The sequence below is a fragment of the Schistocerca gregaria genome, chromosome 2 (assembly GCF_023897955.1).
Source record: "Schistocerca gregaria isolate iqSchGreg1 chromosome 2, iqSchGreg1.2, whole genome shotgun sequence".
NCBI classification, from domain to species: Eukaryota; Metazoa; Arthropoda; class Insecta; order Orthoptera; family Acrididae; genus Schistocerca; species Schistocerca gregaria.
In genome coordinates, this window is record NC_064921.1 from 437,873,800 (window position 1) to 437,896,299 (window position 22,500).

The following is a 22,500-nucleotide window of genomic DNA, read 5'->3' on the forward strand; positions in this document are numbered from 1 at the left end:
ACACCAAAAGCAATGAAGGCAGAGATGATCAATGGTATCACAGAAGAGGCAGCCCTGTTTGTAGGAATGATGTAAAAGTAGTATGAAGCACCCAGAGTACATCTTGAGGTGACTTCTAGTGCTAACACCGTAATTGTAACATGGATGCGTAAGAAGAAAGATTCTCCAGGGGTAAGTCCTTGGATTGCACCCTCATCATGAAACAAGTGACGAGTTGGAGCATCTCTGTGTATCACAAAAACTCAAAACCAAATCAAAAACCCTCCTAGCAACATTCAACATAAACTCCCTTACACACAGTGCAAAGTTGAAAACTCTCACACTAAAGCCCCTCAACGCAAATCTCAACTATCTATAAATGCCACACAGGACACACAGTATCAAGATGAAGAGCACCTTAAATCTGAAAGTTAAAGTTTCTTAAATAGCAGAGCTCAAAGAATGATCCTCAAGGTACCTGCAAAGCTTGGAGCTGCATTTGCCATGAGAACTAGCCTTCTTAAATTGGCCACAAATTTCAAATTAGTGAGAGACAGACTATCTATATTAACAATCAAATGTGCCAACAAGACTTGAACCATAGTTGACATACATCCCCCCCCCCCCCTAAAAATGATGAAAACAGGTCTAATCTCAGATTAAGCATAAAATGTATGGAATCTACTGGATGAAACACTACCAAAATTACATGAGCTTCATGTGGGTGATTTCAGCACCCAATCTGGTCAAGAACAAAAGTACAAGAAAGTGATCAGATACTATCCACAGAAGAACTAACCAACAGACTGGTCTCCATCTGTGAAAGTCAAGACCTGCAGGTCACACCAACCCACTTTCACATCTAACCAGAAAGCAGACAACTTTGTAATCCTCCATCCAAACTGTAGGACTGCTCCAAATTGATCACGTCACAATCTCCATGATAAACAGTCCAGAGATTATGACTGTCAAAGTTAAAAAAAGATGACCTCAGATCACCACATGTCAAAAATTAAATTCAGACTGAGACCATAATCAGCAGGAACACCCAAAACATATCATATGCTTTGACAATAATGAACTTCGACAAAGGGCAGTGAAATCTGAGGAAAAAGGCTAGACCATGTGATAATAAATAAATAAATTACCATGCCTGGTAGAATGATAACAGTGAATCTGTCCTCAATGAAGTTGAAGATTATGGAATAGCCTGCAAAATCCAACACGGCCGAATGATTAGAATGTTAGTATAAAAAACTGCTTACTGAAAAAATAGACCAAATTTTATGAGTAATGAAACCCGAGAGTAGTATAGGACCTTTAAATGGAAACTCATGGGCTATCAGCCACCATTCATTATGCTTTCAGCAGAAGGACAGTACATTGGTATCTTCAATGAAAAAAAACTGTAACACTGTAGCAGATTAATCAATTGTAACAATATCATGAAAAGGAAAGTTGCTACTCACCATATAGTGGCATGCTGAGTCACAGATATGAACAACAAAAAGACTCTCACAATTAAAGCTTTCAGCCATTAAGGCCTTCGTCAACAACAGACGACAAACACACACACACACACACACACACACACACACACACACACACACACACACACGAAACCCATGCGCGCAACTCGCACACACAACTGCAGTCTCAGGCAACTGAAACCACACTGTGAGCAGTGGCACCAATATATGTTGGAGTGGCAACTGGGTGGGGGTAAGGAGAAGGCTGGGGCTGGGAGGGGGAGGGATAGTATGGTGGGGGTGGCAGACAGTGAAGTGCTGCAGGTTAGTGGAGGGCAGAGGAGAGGTGAGGAGGGGGGGAGGGGGGGAGTGGCAGCCCCGTGTGTGTGTGTGTGTGTGTGTGTGTGTGTGTGTGTGTGTGTGTGTGTGTGTGGTCTCTATTGTTTACAAAGACCTTAATGGCCAAAAGCTTTAATTGTGAGAGTCTTTTTGTTGTGCCTATCTGCAACTTCAGCATCTCCACTATATGGTGAATAGCAATTTTCCTTTTCATAATACCGTTACATTTCATCCTGGATTTTCCATTGTTTGATAGATTAATCATTTGGTCATTTTGGCTTATTCAAATGGTAAATTTGAGTAAACCTAAATCCCCAACAGACACAAATGAACCCATTCTCCAGTGCCCATAGTCCAGACCACCTAACAAAAGATGACATCATGCACAGCATTGTCCATCACAAAAAGATCAAAGCATCTGGAGAAGACTCACTAGGCACAGAATTGTGAAAATATATCCCTGGCCAATCAGTCAGTTTTGCAATAGCAAATCAAAAAATAAATAAATACTGGAGTGAAGAAATCCTACCTGAAGAATAAGAAATAGCCCAAATCCATTCAATGGCACATGAAAGACGACATGAAAACACCTGCGACTACAGAGGAATACTGCTGCTACCATAACCCACAAAATTCTCTCACTTGCCACCCTGGAGCATTTTGAAGCCAAGCTGAGCTTCAAATAGTGTATACTTCGTGAGTATCACGAAAGGTAGTTCAACAACATCAAAAGCATCATCAGATAATATATTCCAAGGTTGAAGTTAAAAAGACCATATCAGCTTTTGTGGACTTCAAAAAAAATCCAATGACCGAATAGACCATGAAGTCCTGTATGACGTCCCGTAAAACATTCTTACTGAATTAAGAGTTGACGTCAAACAGCTGACATTAATTACAGCCACCTTGATGGTTAGTTACTTTCATGTTCCACAGATCATTTTGCACAATAAATTGTCATGATGTGGAACTAGTTATTTTACATTCATACTGCAAATTAATTTGTATTCAAAACATGATCATATAATTGTTTCCAGCACCCCCCCCCCCCCCCCTGCCGGAATGGAACCAAGATATACAAATTGAGTCAGCAATTCCTACCCACCATCTTTTATACATTACAAACATAGACTTTCTTCCATGGAATAGGAGTTGTGAAGCAGAAACTCTTTCAATTTATTTTCAAATTTTACCTTGCAGTCTGTTAGACATTTTATATTACTGGGTAAGTGGTAAAAAATTTTTGTTGCTCTGTTGTGCACCTATTTCTGTGCTAAAGACAACCTTAATATTGATAAATGAATGTCATTTTTTCTTCTAGTATTGTAATTATGTACCTCATCGTTCCTTTTGAACTGTAATGAATTATTTACAACAAACTTTATGAGGGAATAAATATACTGTGAAAAATTAGTGAGAATGCCCAACTCCTTAAACAGATGTCTACAAGATGATCGCAGGTAAGCACCACATTTTATTATTATTATTATTATTATTATTATTATTATTATTAGAGCACGTTTTTGGCCAATGAAGATCTTCTTTCTTAAAGATGAGTTGCCCAAGAATTTTATTCCATATGACATTACTGAATGAAAATAAGCAAAATATGTCAACTTACTGATTTTTCTCTCCCCAAAATCTGCTATGATTGTAAGTGCAAATGTTGAACTAAGTTGTTTTAGGAGTTCCAAAACGTGTTTTTCCAGTTTAAATTCTCATCAATATGGACACCTAAGAATTTTGAAGTTTCCACCCATGCATTATTTCATCACCATGTGTTACAATTATCACTGTTGCAATACCCCTACGGGTGCAGAGCTAAATATGATGTGTCTTCGTGAGATTCAAGGTGAGATCATTTGCAGAAAATCAGTCAGTTATACTTTTGAGAACTTTAGTCATCATTTCTTCCATTTCTGTATGTATACTGGAAGTGATTGTAATACTGGTGTCATCTACAAAAAGAACAAATTCTGCTTGCTGTATATTAGATGGTAGATCATTTACATACATGAGAAACAGTTGTGGACCTAATATTGAGCCTTCGGGAACCCCACACGTGATTTCTTCCTAGTCAGAATTATGTCCCTGGATTCTGTTGGTTGAATTAGTACTAAGCACAACTTTCAGCATTCTTTGGGTTAGATATGACATGATCCATCGGTTAGCTATATCACCAATCCCATAAAACTTCAATTTATCTAGAAGTATACTATGATTCACACAATCAAATCCCTTGGATAGCCCGCAGAAAATACCTACCGGTGCTATTTTGTTATTTAATGCTTGTAATATCTGGTGTTTGAACACGTAAATGGCATTCTGAGTAGAGCAACCCTTCTGAAAGCCAAACTGTGATTTGCTGAGGATATTATCATTGCCAAGGTGAGATACTATTCTAGAATACATCACCTTCTCAAAAATTTTGGAAAATGATGTCAGCTGTGAAATAGGTAGATAGTTACTGACATCTCTCTCATCACCTTTCTTAAAGAGGGATTTAAAAACAGCATATTTTAGTCTCTATGAAAAAATGCCTTAAGTTAGTGATGGATTACATATTTTGGACAATACCAGACTTATTATATGGGAACAAATTTTTAGTACTCTATTGGAAACACCATCAAAACCAGAAGAGCTTTTATTCTTGAGAGAATGTATGACCCTATTAATTTCAGAAGTAGAAGTTGGTGGTACATTCATATGATGTAATTTTATGAGAGTTACTTCTTCAACATACTGCTGTGATCTTTCTCTTGAAAAGTAATGCTATCCTCTTCTGTGATTGGTTGTCATGTCTCTTGCTTCACTACATTCCATATTGCTGAAACTCTGTCAGATGTACCAATTTCTGATATTATGTGCATGTTTCTTGATTTTTTAATAACCTTTCTTAGCAATTTAGAGCAGTTTTTGTAGTGCACAGCTACTGCGGGATCTCTACTTGATCTTACCAACAGAAACATTTCCCTTTTCCTTTCACAAGATATTTTAATCCCCTTATTGATCCATGGTTTTTTACATGGCTGTTTAATGCCCCTTCTGATTAGCTTATGCAGAAAGCTATTTTCAAATACTGATATGAATTTTAAATTTTATTTTGGCACTTGGTTCTTTATAAATGTCATCCCAGGCTGTTTCTTGTAAACTACACTTAAAAACATTTGCCCTGTAGTCATCAATGATTCTGACTAACTTCCAATGAGGTATGTCCACACTGTAAGGCACTGTATCATTTATCCTGACTAACTGTGCATCATGATCAGAGAGAGCATTTGTTACTGGGTAAACAATTATTTTCTTGCTTTGTACCTCATCAAAGAAAATATTATCAATTAGGGACCTACTGTCTTTATCCATAAGAAGATAATGACAAATGAACTACATAGAGATGAGCAACCAAAAAGGAGATGTGGTGCTCCTTTGACAGAGGAGCATAAGCAAGCTGTGAGTCACATACACAGTATATGTACCTCAGATGTTTCAGTATGCTGGTAGTTCACTAACAACAGTCAACAGTTATTACTTACACTTCTTTATTACAGTACACATTTCAGACCTAGCCCACCATCAGATAATCATGTAATAAAGCTGATTAAACGATTTTAAACACAGTAAGGCATACAAAAAAAAATCATAAATGGAAGCTACTAGTGCCATGTGAACACTATCAGTACACATGGATTGACGTCTGTTTTACAAAAATACTGGGCACATCCAAGTCCTTTGCTCAAAGAAATTACATGGCACATCTGTTAACATGGCCACCCACAATTCTGAAGCAATGGATATCCATCAGGTTGATGTCAATGACATCATACTCCTGAACCTTTCAGAGTCTGATGAGTCATTCCCAGTTCAAACCTGCTACAGCATTTCCACTATGCAGAAATCATCCCGGGCTGTCAGTCACCCTCAATGATCCTCTGTGCATGTGACTGACTCAAAGAAACTTTTCATTCAGCTGCTTATTCAGAACGGGCTGTGTACTGGGGCTTCAGTTATGTTGATCAACAAGTGCACATTCAAAAAGGTCAGCTCCCCATGACCTGAAGCTCCAACACAGGCCCTCACCATATACGCTGGGGATGCATCGTCATCCTCAGCCCATGGCTTCTGCAGATGCACTACAGATTTACAATTAAGGCAGTCCCAGTCATGGCACTTCACTCTTACAATAGTCCTAACATTTTTGGCTTCAACACCTGTGACATTTTTTGCCTACAAATCTTGGTTAATGTGGCAACAATCAAGAGCCATGTCCCCCATGACAGCATCACAAAGCTCTGTGGCAAATACAGCCTCCTCTTTTATGCCTCTTTGGATAAAGCAAAAGGTGGATCACAAGCCCCTCACCACTTTACTCTACCCAGCCAAACCAGTTTTGCGAGTTGAGACCACGATGGTGTATTGTTGCAGGGGCATCTGGCACCCATAATGTTTGTGTTTCTTTGTATCATCAGAACGTACAGTTGTTGATAAATGGGGGCCAACCTTAGAGTTGACTATAAAGATCTTCTGGAAGTTACAGTATGCAATATTGACAGTTATAATTGTATGATCAAGGGAAAATGTGAAGATTATCCAGGCAAACAAGCCTTACTTGACATGTTTGAAGAATCCGAAGAAGATGATTTGATGCCTGACAATATAAAATACAAACAATGGGTGACAAGACAGAACTGAAATGGTGACAGTCATAAAAATCATGAGAAGTGTTTTTTGAGGTGTCTGTGGCTAACCTTGAAAATCTGAAAATACATCATTTTATTGCAAAAGCTCAAAGTTAATTTTTGAAAGACAAAAAACAAACCTTGGTAGCTCATGAATGGTTAGCTCTTTCTGACTTTTCAGAAAATTATTCCTTTGTTGTTCAAGCTGAAGTACAAGGGCACCACGGGGTAAACAAACAGGCCACAGTTCATTCATTGGCATTCTATTACAAAGATGAAGATAAACTAATGAGCCACAGCTTTTGTGTCTTAAGTAACTACCTTGAACACAACACTATTGCAGTGCACATTTTTCAACTAACATTAACGAAGTACATTAAACAGCACCACCCTTCCATGAAAAACTGATTTACTTTTCAGATGGGGCAGCAAGTCAATATAAAAACAACAAAAAATTTATTAGCATCTCCTTTCATACAGAAGATTTTGGGTTTGACGTAGAATGGCACTTTTTCACTTCATGCCATGTGAAGAATGCTTGTGATGGTGTCGGGAGTACAACAAAATGAGCTCTTACAAAAGCAAGTCTGCAGTGGACCTATGACAAACATGTCGTAACACCTCAAGAAATGTTTGAATTCTGTAAAAAACATATCAAAGGAATTGCCTATGTTTTTGTAAAATGTGAGGAAATATAAGAAGGCTATGACAGTGTCTTGAAGGAAAGGTACAACACTTGTCAGCAGATTAAAGGCACTCGATCTTTTCACTGTTTTGTACCCCATTTACACAACTTACTGAAGTGTAAGATCACATCAACTTCACCTAATAGTAAACTTCATCAGTGTGGAAAACTTGAACAACTGGTTCTTCAAAATAAAGACATAGTGTCTTGTGTTTACAATGAACAGTGGTAGATTGGTGAAGTTGATAATATTGACTGTCAAAACCAAAATGTACATGTATTTTATCACCCTCCAGGACCAAGGACATCTTTTAAAAAAAAATTGAGAAGGATCAAGTTTGGATGCCACTTAAAAATGTACTAAGGAAGCTGTCTTCCATGGAATTTACAACTGTGATTGGACGAACTTTGAATCTAACACTGAAACTGAGAGAACACGTCTCAAATGTTCAATGAGCGATGTACTAAAAACAAGTAACAAGAGAGCAATATAATGTAATCAGTAGGCTTATTTTCGATAAAAAAAAGTAAGTAATCATAGATATGATTAAATTAGATACTGTAACTGATACATTTTATTCCGTAAGCCTAGATATCGCAAATGTTAAAAAACGTGTTTTTGACTCGTGTTTGTAATATTTTTCCATAACTTCCAATTGAATCTCAAAGTTGAAATTTAAACTGAAGTTTGATATCATAAAGGTCTATTAACTGTAAAATTCTCATATTTTTATTTGGTCCCCCAACAAAGATATTGCAGACCACAAAATGGAAAAATTTTAAAAATCCATTTTTAAAAATAGTGTATTTTTTAAGTGCATGCTGCTCACTATTAATATTCTATAAAAAGTAACTATACTATACACTTTAATAGCGGAAAAAATATTAAAGCTGAGAAACTAATCTTTCTTTGGCAAACTACTGTTCAAAAATTGAGTTTTTTAATTTGTGGCTGATAACTTTCAACTATTAAAAATATATTAAAGAATACATTTAGCTAAGTGATAATGATGTTAATTTGTAGCCCAGAGGGTGTTGAACTAAATGCATTTTATCTTAAAGGCTTAGGAAAATCCACTACTGAATAATTGTAAAAAAGATAGATGCTTGCAAATACTAAAAAACGCAAGCGGCCTGGAACAAATATGGCCACCATTTCGAAATAATAAACAATGAATTATTTAAAAAACTATTTATGTGTGTATTAAAAATTGGGGAATTCACCCAGCAAATATAAAATTTTTCTGAGATGGTCAAGCAACCAATTATTTTTTTCTTGGACCACTTGGTATGGATTGATCCCTTCCTGTCAGATCAGATGCTGTGTTTGATTCCTCTGAGTGCTCCTGCTTTCACACTGACCAGATTGATAAAGCCATGATGCTTATGTTTCCAACTGACTACCATAGAAACACTACAGCTCCTTATTCAGTCCGCATGGCCTGTAGATACGAAGCTACTTCCCAATGAATCTCTTTGGTGTTTGTTTTCTCTTTGGAGTGTCTCTTCAGTCCAAAATGGAGTTGTGCTCTTACAGACACCAAATAACAGACCTTGTTCATGATCCTGGCACCTCCGCAGCAGTATGTGTTGGACTTCCATCATACAAAACAATGGGGCGTTACCTATACGAAGCAATTGACCAGGTTGCACTGCACATGGCTGGGGACAGACAAGGACATTGAACACATGATCATTCATTGCTGACAACATGCCTGTTCCTCATCACCAGTTTCTTGACTGGCTCAGACCAGTTGGCCACTGGCAACAAATTCACACTGATTTTGCAGGGTCATTTTGGAGTTTCAAGGATACTTTTTCAAAATGTCCTTTTGTGGTCACAATTCATTCCTTGACATTGGCCAGCATGTTTGAGCTCTAGTAACTATATTCTGCCAAGAAGAATTACCATTTACTACTGTATCTGATAATGGCCCACAACTGACTTCAGCGAATTTCTGTCTTTCTGTAGGGCCAATGGCATCACCTACATCAGATCAGCACCATTCTCACCACAATCTAAAGAAGCAGAAAATCATACCTTCAAGGTACAAATGTCAAAATTATGCCATTTCCACAACAAAGAAAATGCTCTGCTTCTTTTTGTATCAATACCATATGATATCTTACGGAGATAAATCACCAGCTGAATTTCTGCATCCTCCATCCTCCTCCATCCTCCTTGGTCCCAAGGCACTTTTCTGTATCCCTCAAAATTCCAGGTAAGTACCCAACTATATGTTTTCAAAGTGGTCACTGATGGGAACCTAGGATTATAATCAGACATGTGGGCAGGGCAACCTATGTTATTTGGGAGGATCAGGATACAGTTATCACAGACACCAGAATCAGTCGTGGTCTCATGCTATCCCCAATCCTGCTGCAAACCTTTCTGTTTCCGAGAATGTTCCAACTGATTGTTTCTCCTCCGGCAGTTATCCACAGCATGTTTGGTACCAATTGTGTGGCACTCCCAGCAGGGTTCCTGCATAAAGCACACCACCACCACACCACAGCCATATCCATAGCAGCTTGTGTCATCTCAACCACGGATGTTGCACCCTCCATCGCTGCAGCCCCAGCTGTTGTAGGCTCTGGTGTTGCAGCCTGCATCATTGCAGTCCACAGCACTGCCATTGCTGTGGTCATCACCATGGGCATCGTGCCTTCTGCCATCATGCCAATCCTCCTCTTCGCCGTTGGCTACTGAGACACCTGTGGACCTGGATTTGCCTATTTCAGCAGGGGATTGCTCCCACCAGGATGGAAAGGAGGTGCATTCTGTCACCTGTTTTTCCAGAGGCCTTTGCAGCAAATGTTGGAACGCATGTCAGTCACTTCCGGACAGAGCTTCTGCCCTTGTTTTGAAGAGAAAAAATGTGCTGTCATCAATCCCTACACCATGGTGCTTGATGCCAAATGGCTGCAGGTCAGCTGTCTCACAGCCCATACCTAGTAAATCCAGTTCACATGCAGCACCTCCAATCTGGAGGGCACACGCACGGCTGCTGCACATAGCTGCCTCCACAGCACTGTAGTAACACCCAGCCGCAATGTTCTCACAAAATAGCTGCTCACCGATGACACTCTCGTCACACCATGCCAAACACTCAGATCACCCTCAACAGGACTTCGATTCTGTTTGGAACAGGACTATTCTGGTATTTCTTCAACTCGGCACCCTGATCACCAGTGTCAACTGCTGACTTTGCTAAGTGGCAACCCAGTGGCAGTGCCAGCCATTCACTGAAGTTATATATAATTCTGTTTCCTGTCTTCAATGGTAGAGAAATAAACCATGCTGATTAATCATACCTTCTGTAATTTGTTGTACCTCCATTCATGGATACAACAGAGACTACAGGTCCTGCCTACAACCACTTCTTTTCCACTAGTACCATAATCAGTTCTTTGACTTCAGTCTGTCCTTTGGCCCATTTGGTTTCTCTTCTTGCACCTCTCTGTAATTCTCAATGTGCATCATTCAGCTTTTCACTAACTAGCCAGGCCTAGTTTTTTGCTTTAACTGTTTCCCACCAAAGTCCATGCCTCCCTCCCAGTCGTCAAAACTGGTGATACAGAAGGATTGTGGACTTTCCTTTTCAGATATATCAAAAACTTAATTTTTAGAAACCATATTTACCAGCTTTCATTTAAAAGCACAATGTTATCTGCTGGGAAAAGATGACTACATTACTTCTATCGATATAGATACTCTTGTTAGAAACAATGAGTAGTACTATTAACTTTTCAATGTATTGGTAATACATTATTCTGAGCTTCTGTAATTGACTGGTAAAGCAAGCTTGAAAGTTTTTCTACCGAGTTCCTCAATACACTTACAAAGTTGGATTGCGCGAAAGGCCAATACTCCAGTATCATCAATAAACCGAAGGCACTTCAGGTAGGAGCCATTAATATGTAGCTACAGCTACTTACAAATTCATCAGTATACAAACAAACTGAATTAATACCTTGTTTCTCAGGGTCCATTCATGCTGATTTTGTAGCAATTAAGTCAAAAACTTCCTCAAAATCCATGAATCTCAGACAAAATAGCAACTCATAGTAATTGCTCTATTCTGCAATTTCATTGATGACTAGCAAATGATCAAGAATGCTATATCAGTTTCCAAAGATAACTGATTACTTCTCCAGATTAAAATCCCAACTTTATTCATAAGTGGCTGGTTATGTCTTACATTACAGAAATGTCTGTAATTTTTGTTTTCCAAGAATACTAACTTGTGAAGCACAACAGTTACAACACTCAAAATCCTACTCCCCCTCCACCCAATCTCCCCAGGAATCAGGTCATCTACTTCTTCACATATATGACTTATCTTGAATGTACCACACTTATATGACTGGTGGCCAATTCCTAGCCATCTCCTTAACTGCCCATCCTTTCCCTTCACCCCTTCTTCCCCCGTCCACCTTCTTGTTTATCTTATTCATTTCACAGAACTCCCTTCTTCCCAGTCAGATTGCAGTGCTGGGACTCTCTCTCTCTCTCTCTCTCTCTCTCTCTCTCTCTCTCTCTCTCTCTCTCTCTCTCTCTCTGTGTGTGTGTGTGTGTGTGTGTGTGTGTGTGTGTGTGTGTGTGTGTGTGTGTGTGTGTGATGTGGAGATGTGGAGATGTGGAGATGTGGAGATAGGGGGTAGGGGTGTCCAGTAGAACACTAACCAAAAAAGTTCCAAATACTGATCATATGCCTGTCAATAGCTAAAGATCCCAATTAGAATGTGAATGATCATGTTCATTCTTTACATTGTTTGTATTCCATCAATCCACCATACAGAATATCCAAAACTGCACTAATTTATTTGTTTTTTGGTTTTGCATTCTTCATATGTTCAGTTTCTCTTATCAATTTTTTTCTTTTCCCTTCTCCAAATCTCAAGATGCTCATAGATTCTGAGGGTTATCTGCCTCAACAGGTTTTTAACTGTGATGAGACAGATTTATTCTGGAAAAATATGCTGAAGTGTACCTCTGTAACAGCAAAGGAGAATGCACTGTCCAATCACAAGCCAATGAAAGACTGTCTAACATTGCTATTCTGTGCTAATGCAAGCAACAATTTGAAAATTAAACCACTACATGTTTATCATTCAGAAACTCCATGAGCCTTCAAGAATTATACAATCCAGAAGAGTAGGCTAAATGTGATGTGGAGGACCAACAACCAGATCTTTTTCGTGATTGGATCAATGAACTGTTTGCTCCTTCGGTGGAAAAATATTTCCTTGAGCTAAATCTGCCACTCCATATCTTGCTTGTTATGAACAATGCTCCTGCCCTTTCTCCAGGCCTACAACACCATCTCCTTGAAGAATTTCAATTGATCAAGATTGAATTTCTGCCTCCCAACACCACTCCAGTACTTCAGCTGGTGGACAACAGATTACTTTGAACTTTAAGAAACTCTACACTAAAGCACTCTTCAAGCATTGCTTTGAGTTAACTGAAGCTACCAATCTCACTCTCAGAGAGTTTTGGAAATATCACTTCAACATTGTTGCCTGCATCAAGATGATAGAAAAGGCTTGGAAGGGGTCACCAAGAGAACACTCACTTCTCCTCGGAAGAAGCTTTGGCTGGAGTGCGCTGTCAAATATGACTCTGAAACATTTGAGACAGTACCTGTTGAGCCTGTAGTTAATGAGATTGTGTCTTTGGCCAAGAGCATTGGACTAGAAGTGGATAACAATGATATCTATGAACTCATGGAAGATCACAGCCAAGAAATGACCACTGAAGAGCTCAAGGAGTTGCAGTGTGTTTCACAGCAAAAAGTTGTGGAGAGGAGTTCTTCAGAGGAAGAGGCGGGCAGTAACAGCAAAACAGCCATCTTCTGGTGCAATAAGAGAAACGCTGAAAGCATGGGAACTGGTTCCACCTTACGTCAAAAATCATCACCCTAATAAAGCTTCGGCTACGTGCACTACAAATTTATTTGACAATAATACTGTGTCACATGTTCACCAAGTGTTGAAGCATCTGCAGAAACAAATGACTGTAGACAGCTTGCTAGTAAAAAAGAATTAGTTACATATCATGAATAATAAAAAACATAACACTGCAGGTACAATTTTCTTTGAATGACTAAGATAAAACTTTTAGTACTTTTTGTGTATGTAATGCACTATCATGTTTTACATTAATTTATATCGGATAAACTGTTTTGCTTAAGTGTTTCACTCTATGAGTAAGATTCTGGAACAAACTATGCTCACTATGTGAGGTTTCACTGTATTTACGTCAAATCTCTTTTACTAAATTTTAATATTATTCTTTCAATTCAGTCAGATTCCTATTTTTGTATAAACCCTTTTAACATTTTTTTTCTGTTATAGGTGAATGAAATGTTGAGTTTTCACTTAAGCACAAGGGAATGAAACAGTAAGCCTGGAGGTCAAATGGCATTGTGGAAATGCTGAATACAATGTTTGTTTAAAACACAATTTGAATTTTGCATTATTTCATTTGTCTGTGATGTTCACATATTTTTGTCAACATCATATAAATAGAAAAAGACCTTAAAAGCTTAACTTTAAAAAATGGTCTTTGGTAAGTAGTAAATGTAACAATGTCAATTCACATGTTATTTAGACCAAAAACTCAGAGTTGGAAAAATTTGAGGCAAACATCCCATGATGATTTATGAATTTTTCCAAGTATTAAGAGATGTTGACAGTCACCTAATGAAAATGTTACTCGATGCTTGTATGACACTGACATTCCAGTACACTTGTCAAACTTTGCACCATCTGACTGCAGTAAACTTCAAAACTTTTGGGCACCCTTCATCTACAGCCCATTTACTTGTTTGCATAATAAAGACTCAAGAAGGCTTGCAGGGATGAGACACTTCATGTGTGTGCACCTGCAAGAAGACACTCAGCAAAACAAAAAGAGCTATCGTGATTGTTTTTTAAGAATTAAGAGCTGCATTAGTTGTACCAAACATTATTCTGAAAACTGAATGATCCTGCACTGCAAACGCTTCCTAGTACACTTTTATTGTCTTTTCTCAGAATGATTTTTACAGTAGCTCCAAGAAGCAGAAAATATTAACAATGTTCTCCACTTAATATAGGGTCTTATAGGAAAAAAAAAAGAGTACTGCATTCTGTAGAACAGAAAAAATAAACTTATAACCCACCTTTCCAGTAAACTTGTGCTATGTACTGATGTAAATTTGGATGTCCATTTCGGTGTTCCTTCAATCCTTTCGTGGACCACTGTAAAGCATTAATGAGAAACGTTTCTCTTTCAGGTATCTCTGGTCCTATCATTTCAAAAAGCCTGTAGGGAATGAGCAAAATAAATAGCACAGAAAGAAATCTTACATTACAAGTGACCTTTAAAATAAAAACAAAAATAAAAATGCACATAGTTGTCTCTAATTCACAGAAAAATTAGAAGGTAACAATCCCCTCATGGTTGGAAGCAATACAATCTGAAGGGTAATGTATCATTTTGATGGTTAATAAAGAATTTCTGTTTAGTGTTTTCTGGCTCTATAATTTAACGTTCCAAAAAATATTGATTCTGCAACAACACAATGAAACTGACTAACATTCCCACTCAGAGTACAAATTTCATTGGAACAGGAAGCAGTTCAGTGGAATATTTTCACCTATGTGCTTTTTTTTTTTAATAAAAAATGCAGTGATAAAAAACATATCAAAAGTGTGCATGCTACTGAATCACATAGATTTGATTTATATTGTGAGACCTACCATAGACAGTTTTCCAAAATCTAAGTGTTAATCGAGAGCGATGTTTGCTCTTTTAAAGAATTTAGTGTTTCAACACAATGGAATGTCCTGCTTAATTCACAATCATAAAGCAATATATTCACATCAAGACAGAATTATTTAACAAAAACCTCTTGGACCCCAATTGGTGAAAGTCGGTGTACAATAACTTCACAAAATTGAAAGCTTTTGCAAATTTGTTTCTCGCATGCATTTTCACGAAATGCTGTACTCCCACCCTTGAGCATCTGGCCAACTCTCTCTGATAGAGGCGCTTAAAAATAGATTTTAATCTGTAGACTGTAGACAACTGCTGATATTCAAGTTACGATCTACCACACATCAAATTTTACAAATACAGTCACACTTTAGGAGATTTGTTTTAGGTCTCATAGCTACAGAGCAAGGCAGCATGACGAGGCAAAACCAGCTATCTTTTTTTTTTGGCTAAATGTATTGGAGGAGAGATACAAAAAGATAACTGCTAAATGATGATATCGGCTAGACATGAAGAAACTCTGCTGGAACATTATCAACATGCAAACGAGTAATGTTAACCCATAGCTCTGAGATTAAAAAGTACTCCAGTCTGAGCTGAGACTGCTCTGAGCATAGCTCTATCATAAAGTAACATTGTTCACATATCTCACCAAATTCAAACTATTCGAAAATCTCTTCTGTGAGAAAATGAAAATATGATAAGAGTACCAACAGAAAATGACAAAAGTAAGATGAAGTTTGAGTAAGACTACACAGAAATGTATGTTTTTAGATACCACATTTGAACAATTCAGATGGCAGGCAGTATGATTACCAAGAGAGAATTGTACCAACATGCCTCTTTAGATATCAATTTTGTTTGAGAGATTAATCAGAAATGCAGATTAGTAATAATGAAGAAAATGTAAATCTGTAAATTATGCTATACGATGTGTAAAAAATGTTGAAGGAAGGAAACAAACTATGAGCTGACGGTGCTTCAGTGGAAATTGAAAAGCTTGGGGCAAAGTTATGCAAAAGAAATTTGCTCAGTTCTTTACAAATGTCTGATGTTGAAAGCAATTCTTCAAACTCTAACAATGCTGTAATTATTATACTCTGCAAAAAGGAGACTTGAGAAAACAATTTGTAATGTAGAAGACATTCACTGAACTAACCACACACACAAAAAAAAGTTTTCTTTTAATCAAGGAAATGAATAAGCTGCCTTTGGAAGTGGATACAGCACAATGTGTCACTTGCAAGTCATGAATGAAATTACAGAAAACAACGATGAGCATGAAATACTACCACATCTAGGATGCAGGGAATTTGAGGAAACTTTTGGCTTGGCTTCAACATGATCTATACTACAGCAGTACCCTCCAAGAGGGGAAAAAATGGTTTAAGCTACGTAAGTTTAATAAAGAATATATGCATCAATGCTTCCATTAGACTTGAAAACTGTAGTGAGGAAATCAGAACTGAGAGAACTATCAGTCAAAGAAACTACATAACGACAAAACTATTCATAGCACTCTTAGATGAAATTCTCAGATCCCTGAACTGGTGAAATAAAAAGGGGGATAATATTATGTGTTAACAGGGTATACCTGAATCAGTTTTGTTTTGATGATTACACTGTGATGTTTCAAGAAACAAAGGAACTGCAGACATTGGCTGTGAATGGGCACTGACTGAAATCAATGAGGAAGTCAAAAATTGGTGCCGGACCAGGATTCAAACCCGGGGCTCCTGCTTTTTCGCAGATGCTCTGACCACTAAGCGATCTGGACATAGTGGTCATCGCAACTGCTTCTAATTGTTTGTTTCTCTCTTTGATATGATTAAACATGGTTTCAAATTTCATATTCTTTTTTCCGATTTCCCTCTAACATCTAATGATACTTCCTTGATGGACTCTAACAACAGTTTAGGAACTAAATCAGTTTGATCAATAATCTGTACAAAACCATACTAGATTTTTTTAATGGTATGGAGGAGCCACTGATAAAAATGGTTCATGGTGTTTCCACCATACCAGTGAGAATAAACCATGTCCACTGAGTAAATGGTGGAGAAGTTTAGCTCAGGCAACAGTAGACATATGGCAGGTTATTTCCCATTTTATGCCAGAAGGAGAGCTTCACCCGATTATATCTGAGAATCTTGGGCAGAAGCTACACAATGGGTGGTTATTCACATGCAGGACTTCAAACGCTGGGCACATTTCTCAAACCACTTTAAATGCAACTATTGCTCAAAAAGCTAAGAAAAGAAACTATCTCTGAAATTACTAGATTCTGGCCCTCATACTAAAAGATGAAGAAGGTTTAGAAAATATTTTGAGTAGCACTTTAACTGAAGAAAGTTTTTAGACAAATGTATTAGTGAAAGTCAAACAATGGAAAATCCAAGATGGAATGTAACAATATTATGAAAAGGAAAATTGCTACTCCCCATACAGCAGAGATGCTGAGTCACACATAGGCACAACAAAAAGACTATCACAAATATAGCCTTTAGCCAGTAAGGCCTTCATCAAAATTAGATGACAAACTAAAACACACACACACACACACACACACACACACACACACACACACACACACACACACACACACACACACACACTCTCTCTCTGCAGTCTCAGGCAACTGAGGCCACAGTTGCCCATGTGCGAGTTCCATTTGTGTGTGTGTGTGTGTGTGTGTGTGTGTGTGTGTGTGTGTGTGTGTCATCTAATTTTGACGAAGGCCTTACTGGCCAAAACCTATATTTGTGACAGTCTTTTCGTTGTGCCTGTCTGTAACTCAGCATCTCCGCTGTATGGTGAGTAGCAACTTTCCTTTTACAATATTCACATTAGTGAAAGTCATCTTAATAGGGTACTTTCTAGCAGATCCTAGTATATGTGAAACAAAATAATGATTGGAAAAGATTAGCCAAAGGCTATACTGAGCTACTTACACACAAACCTCCGATGTCAGGTACTCAGACAGGTACCAAATGTTGTGTGTCAAAGTATCAACCAAAACACCAATTTTGAGCATGCTGTGTGGGGGTCCAGTGGAACATGTGTAAATCATAATTAAAAGTAACACCAGAACTACAGACTTTAAGAAATCGTATCTGTAAGCCGCTGACATTGAGACCTCTGGAAGGTGAGTTTGTAGAGTAGCAGAATGTCATACCAAAGGTCCTGAGTTCAAAACTCATTGATGGCAGATTTTTTTTTTCTCTTTTTCTTTCACTGTTATATAGGAGAACATTTTCCTGACATCTAAAAGGACAATTCTGAGTTTATAGTACTGTTGTTTTGGAAGTCTGCTTTTGCTTCATTTGTTGAAAGTAGCAAACCTATAGTGCACATTTGTACAAGTAGGCGTGGTGTTATCTATACAATTGTACGCTACAGGTTTGCTATTTTCAACCAATGAAGCGAAAGCAGACTGCCAAAAGAACAGAGCTACAAACTCCAAAACGCCCTCTTGGATGTCAGAAAAATGTTCTCCCATATAACAATTTCACGCGTAAACTGCTAAAAAAAATTCGCCATCAGTGAGTTTTGATCTTGGGACCTTTAGTGTAAATGCTATTTTGAATATGGCAGAGTAAAATCTTGCATTTTACACCAAGAAACTGGATGAGTATTAAAATGTTCGCCCAAGTCACTTCCTATGGGGGGAGAGGGAACACACATTAATAATAAGTTTCATAGTAATCATCTATACCAACATAAATGTCAGACACTTGTTGGGTTGGGTTGTTTGGAGGAAGAGACCAAACAGAGGGGTCTGACACTTGTGAGGCACTCAATGTAGCTATTATCTTCTCTGAAAGAAAGAAATGTTGCTAAAAAAGGGTTAATAATGGTATAGGAGGAGAAACCACTTAAGTATAGGCAACATTCGGACCGGACCAGGTCACAGTTTCATGTGGAGGTTTATGTGGATGCAGATACGATTTCCTTGGGAACCATGGGCATCTGGGCTCAAGCAGCAGAATTGAGGTAGTGTTAACTGTTTCACAATGCACGAATATGCAAATTCACATTTCAGTACTACCTACATATTTTTGTACCACGAGCTGCTAGGAGACAGCACTCCAAACCTGATGGTGTAACATGTGCTTCATGTACAGTAGTTTAGCATGTGACATTGCGCACATCTTCAAACCATGCACCTTTCAGTGAGTAGGCTGTATGTTTTTGCTCTCCAGCCAAATACATAATTATTTACCACAGTAAAATAGTGAAATCTAAATAGTATTGGGTTTTTGTGCAATGCTACTAAGAATATGTAAACAGGATGTGCTGCTTTCAAGCCACAGTGACAAAGGAACTTGCCATAATGTCTTTTTCCAATTAAATGTATGAAGTGCGACCCAAAGTATCTGAGAATTTCACTGTAAAAATCAGGAAACTATACTTATGTTCTAATGTCCATTGTCATCCTCAAAGTAGGCACCTTTGGTACGTTCGCAATAATCCCAGCATTGTTCCCATTTCTGGAAGCACTCCTGGAAGCCCACAAGGTGAAGGTGTTCAGGACAAGCTGCAGTTCCATTTGGATGTCTTCAATCAAATTATAACATCACCACTTCAATGCGATTTTCATCTTCAGAAACAGGTAGAAGTCACATGGGGCTAGGTCTGCTGAGTAGGCCATTACAAGTAGTTTACCTTGTCATGAAACTGAAGCAGATAGTTCCTGTGAGTTAGTATGGGCACAGGTGATTCTTGGCAACCGGAATAAAATATCTGGATCCTATTAGCGACCTTCCAATTCAGATGATACAACTGCTGAAAGGTTCAAAGAAAACTTGAGTTTGATGTCAAACACATACCGACTCGTACAATTATAGTTGGTGGTGACTTCAATTTAACCTTGATATGTGGGTGAAAATACATGTTTAATTCTGGAGGTATGCACAAAACATCATCCAAAAGTGTGCTAAATGCATTCTCTGAAAATTATTTTGAGCAGTCAGCTCATGAACCCACACAAATAGTACACAGTTGTGAAAACACACTTCACCTCTTAGCAATAAATAATCCTGAGCTAATAACGAGCATCAAAACGGATACAGAGATTAGTGAACACAAGGTTGTCATAGTGAGGCTGAAGGTTGTAACCCCCAAATCCTCCAAAAACAAATGAAAAATATACCTATTCGAAAAAGCAGATAAAAATTCACTTGACACCTTCCTGAGTGACTCTTTCCCTCCTTCCAAATTAACAATGTAAGTGTAGACCAGATATGGCTTGAATTAAAGAAATAATATTGGCAGCAATTAAGAAATTTATACCAAGTAAATTAACAAACAATGGAGCTGATCCTCCTTGGCACACAAAATGAGACAGAACACTGTTACAGAAATAACAAAACAAACATGCCAAAACTAAACAGATGCAAAATCCCCAAGATTGGCGGTCTTTTACAGATGCTTGTAATTTATCGCAGACTTCAATGAGAGATGCTTATAAAACTTTCCACAATCAAACTTTGTCTCAAAATCTGGCAGAAAATCCAAAGACATTCTGGTCATGTGTGAAGAATGCTAGTGGAAAAACACAATGTCTTCTATGCACGATATCAATGGAGATACTATCAAAGACAGCGCTGCCAAAGCAGATTTGCTGAACACAGCCTTCTGAAATTCCTTCACCAAAGAAAAAGAGGTAAATATTCCAGAATTCGAATCAATAAGAGCTGTCAACATGAGTTATGTAGAAGTAGATATCCTTGGAGTAATGAAGCAATGTACATCACTTAACAAAAGCAAGTCTTACGGTCCAGATTGTATACCTGTTACGTTCCTTTCAGAGTACGCTGATACAATAGCTCCATACTTAACAATCATATACAACCGTCCGTTTGATGAAAGATTCATACCTAAAGCATGGAAAGTTGCACAGGTCACACCAAATTCAAGAAAGATAGTAGGAGTAATCCACTAAATTATAGGCCCATGTCATTAACATCGATATGCAGCAGGATTTGGAACATCCGTTGTGTTCAAAAATTATGAATTACCTCGAAGAAAACGGTCTATTGACACACAGTCAGAACGGATTTAAAAAACGTTATTCTTGTGAAACACAACTAGCTCTTTACTCAGACGAAGTGTTGAGTACCATTGACAAGGTATTTCAAATTGATTCCGTATTTCTGGATTTCCGGAAGGCTTTTGACACTGAACCACACAGGTGGCTTGTAGTGAAACTGCATGGTTATAGAATTTCATCTCATTTATGTGACTGGATTTGTGATTTCCTGTCAGAGAGGTCACAGTTCCTACTAATTGATGGGAAGTAATCAAGCAAAACAGAAGCAATTTCTGGCGTTCCCCTAGACATTGTTACAGGCCCTTTGCTGTTCCTTATCTAGATAAACAATTTGGGAGGCAATCTGAGCAGCCATCTTAGGTTGTTTGCAGATGATGCTGTCATTTATTGACTAAAAGTCGTCAGAAGGTCACAAAAAAAATGGCGAAACGATTCAGAAAAGATACCCATATGGTATGAAAATTGTCAATTGACCCTAAATAACAAAAAACTGTGAGTTCATCCACATGAGTACAAAAAGGAATCCATTAAACTTTGGTTACACAATAAATCAGTCAACTCTAAAGGCTGTAAATTCAACTAAATACCTAAGAATTACAATTACAAATAACTTAAAATTAAAGGAACATGTACAAAATGTTGTGGGGAAGGCTAACCAAAGACTGCATTTCATTGGCAGGACACTTAAAAAATACATAAGAACTACTAAAGAGATTGCCTACACTACGCTTATCCATCCTCTTTCAGAATACTGCTGTGCGGTGTGGGATCCTTACCAGATAGGACTGATGAAGTACATCCAAAAAGTACAAGAAGGGCAGCGTGTTTTGTATTATCGCAAAATAGGGGAGAGCGTAATTGAAATGATACAGGGTTTGGGGGAAAACATAATTAAAACAAAGTATTTTTGGTTGCGGCAGTATCTTCTCATGAAATTTCCATCACTAACTTTCTCCTCTAAATGCGAAAATATTTTGTTGACACCAACCTACATAAGGAAGAATGATCATCATAATAAAATAATGGAAAACAGAGCTCACACAGAAAGACATAGGTGTTTGATCTTTCCGCACACTGTATGCAATTGGAATAGTAGAGAATTGTGAAGGTGGATCGATGAATCCTCTGCCAGGCACTTAAATGTGATTTGCAGAGTATTCATGTAGATATAGATGTAGATTGTAATGTTGTTTTGACCACAAATTCCTTCCAAATGAGAGACATGTGCACAGGTGCATTGTCATGATGTTCCAATCAGTCTACGTTTTTCAACAACTCTGGCCATTTCCACCAAACTTTTCCCCTCAGCCATCTCACTACCTTGCAGTGTAACTGCCCACTGACAGTCTGACCAGGTGGAACACACTCCTTATGCACTATTTTCCGTATATCAAAAAAATGATCAGCACTGACTTCCTGTTGCTGTGAACCTGTCTTCCTTTTTTCGGCCTTGGAGAAGATGGTACTTCCCATTATGACAACTGTTGCTTCATTTCAGGGTCATAACTACAGACCCAAAATTCATCACCTGTTAT

At 38.0% G+C, this 22,500-nt stretch overlaps 1 protein-coding gene across 1 annotated transcript in view; it reads right to left on the reverse strand.

Moving 5' to 3' along the window:
- The window catches only part of LOC126325189 (Golgi to ER traffic protein 4 homolog), a 68,151-nt gene that overhangs the window by 33,941 nt on the left and 11,710 nt on the right, over nucleotides 1-22,500 (reverse strand). The window contains exon 4 of the mRNA XM_049995152.1: nucleotides 14,318-14,460. Within this exon, the coding sequence (XP_049851109.1) occupies nucleotides 14,318-14,460 (143 nt within the window). The remainder of the gene's footprint in view (nucleotides 1-14,317; nucleotides 14,461-22,500) is intronic.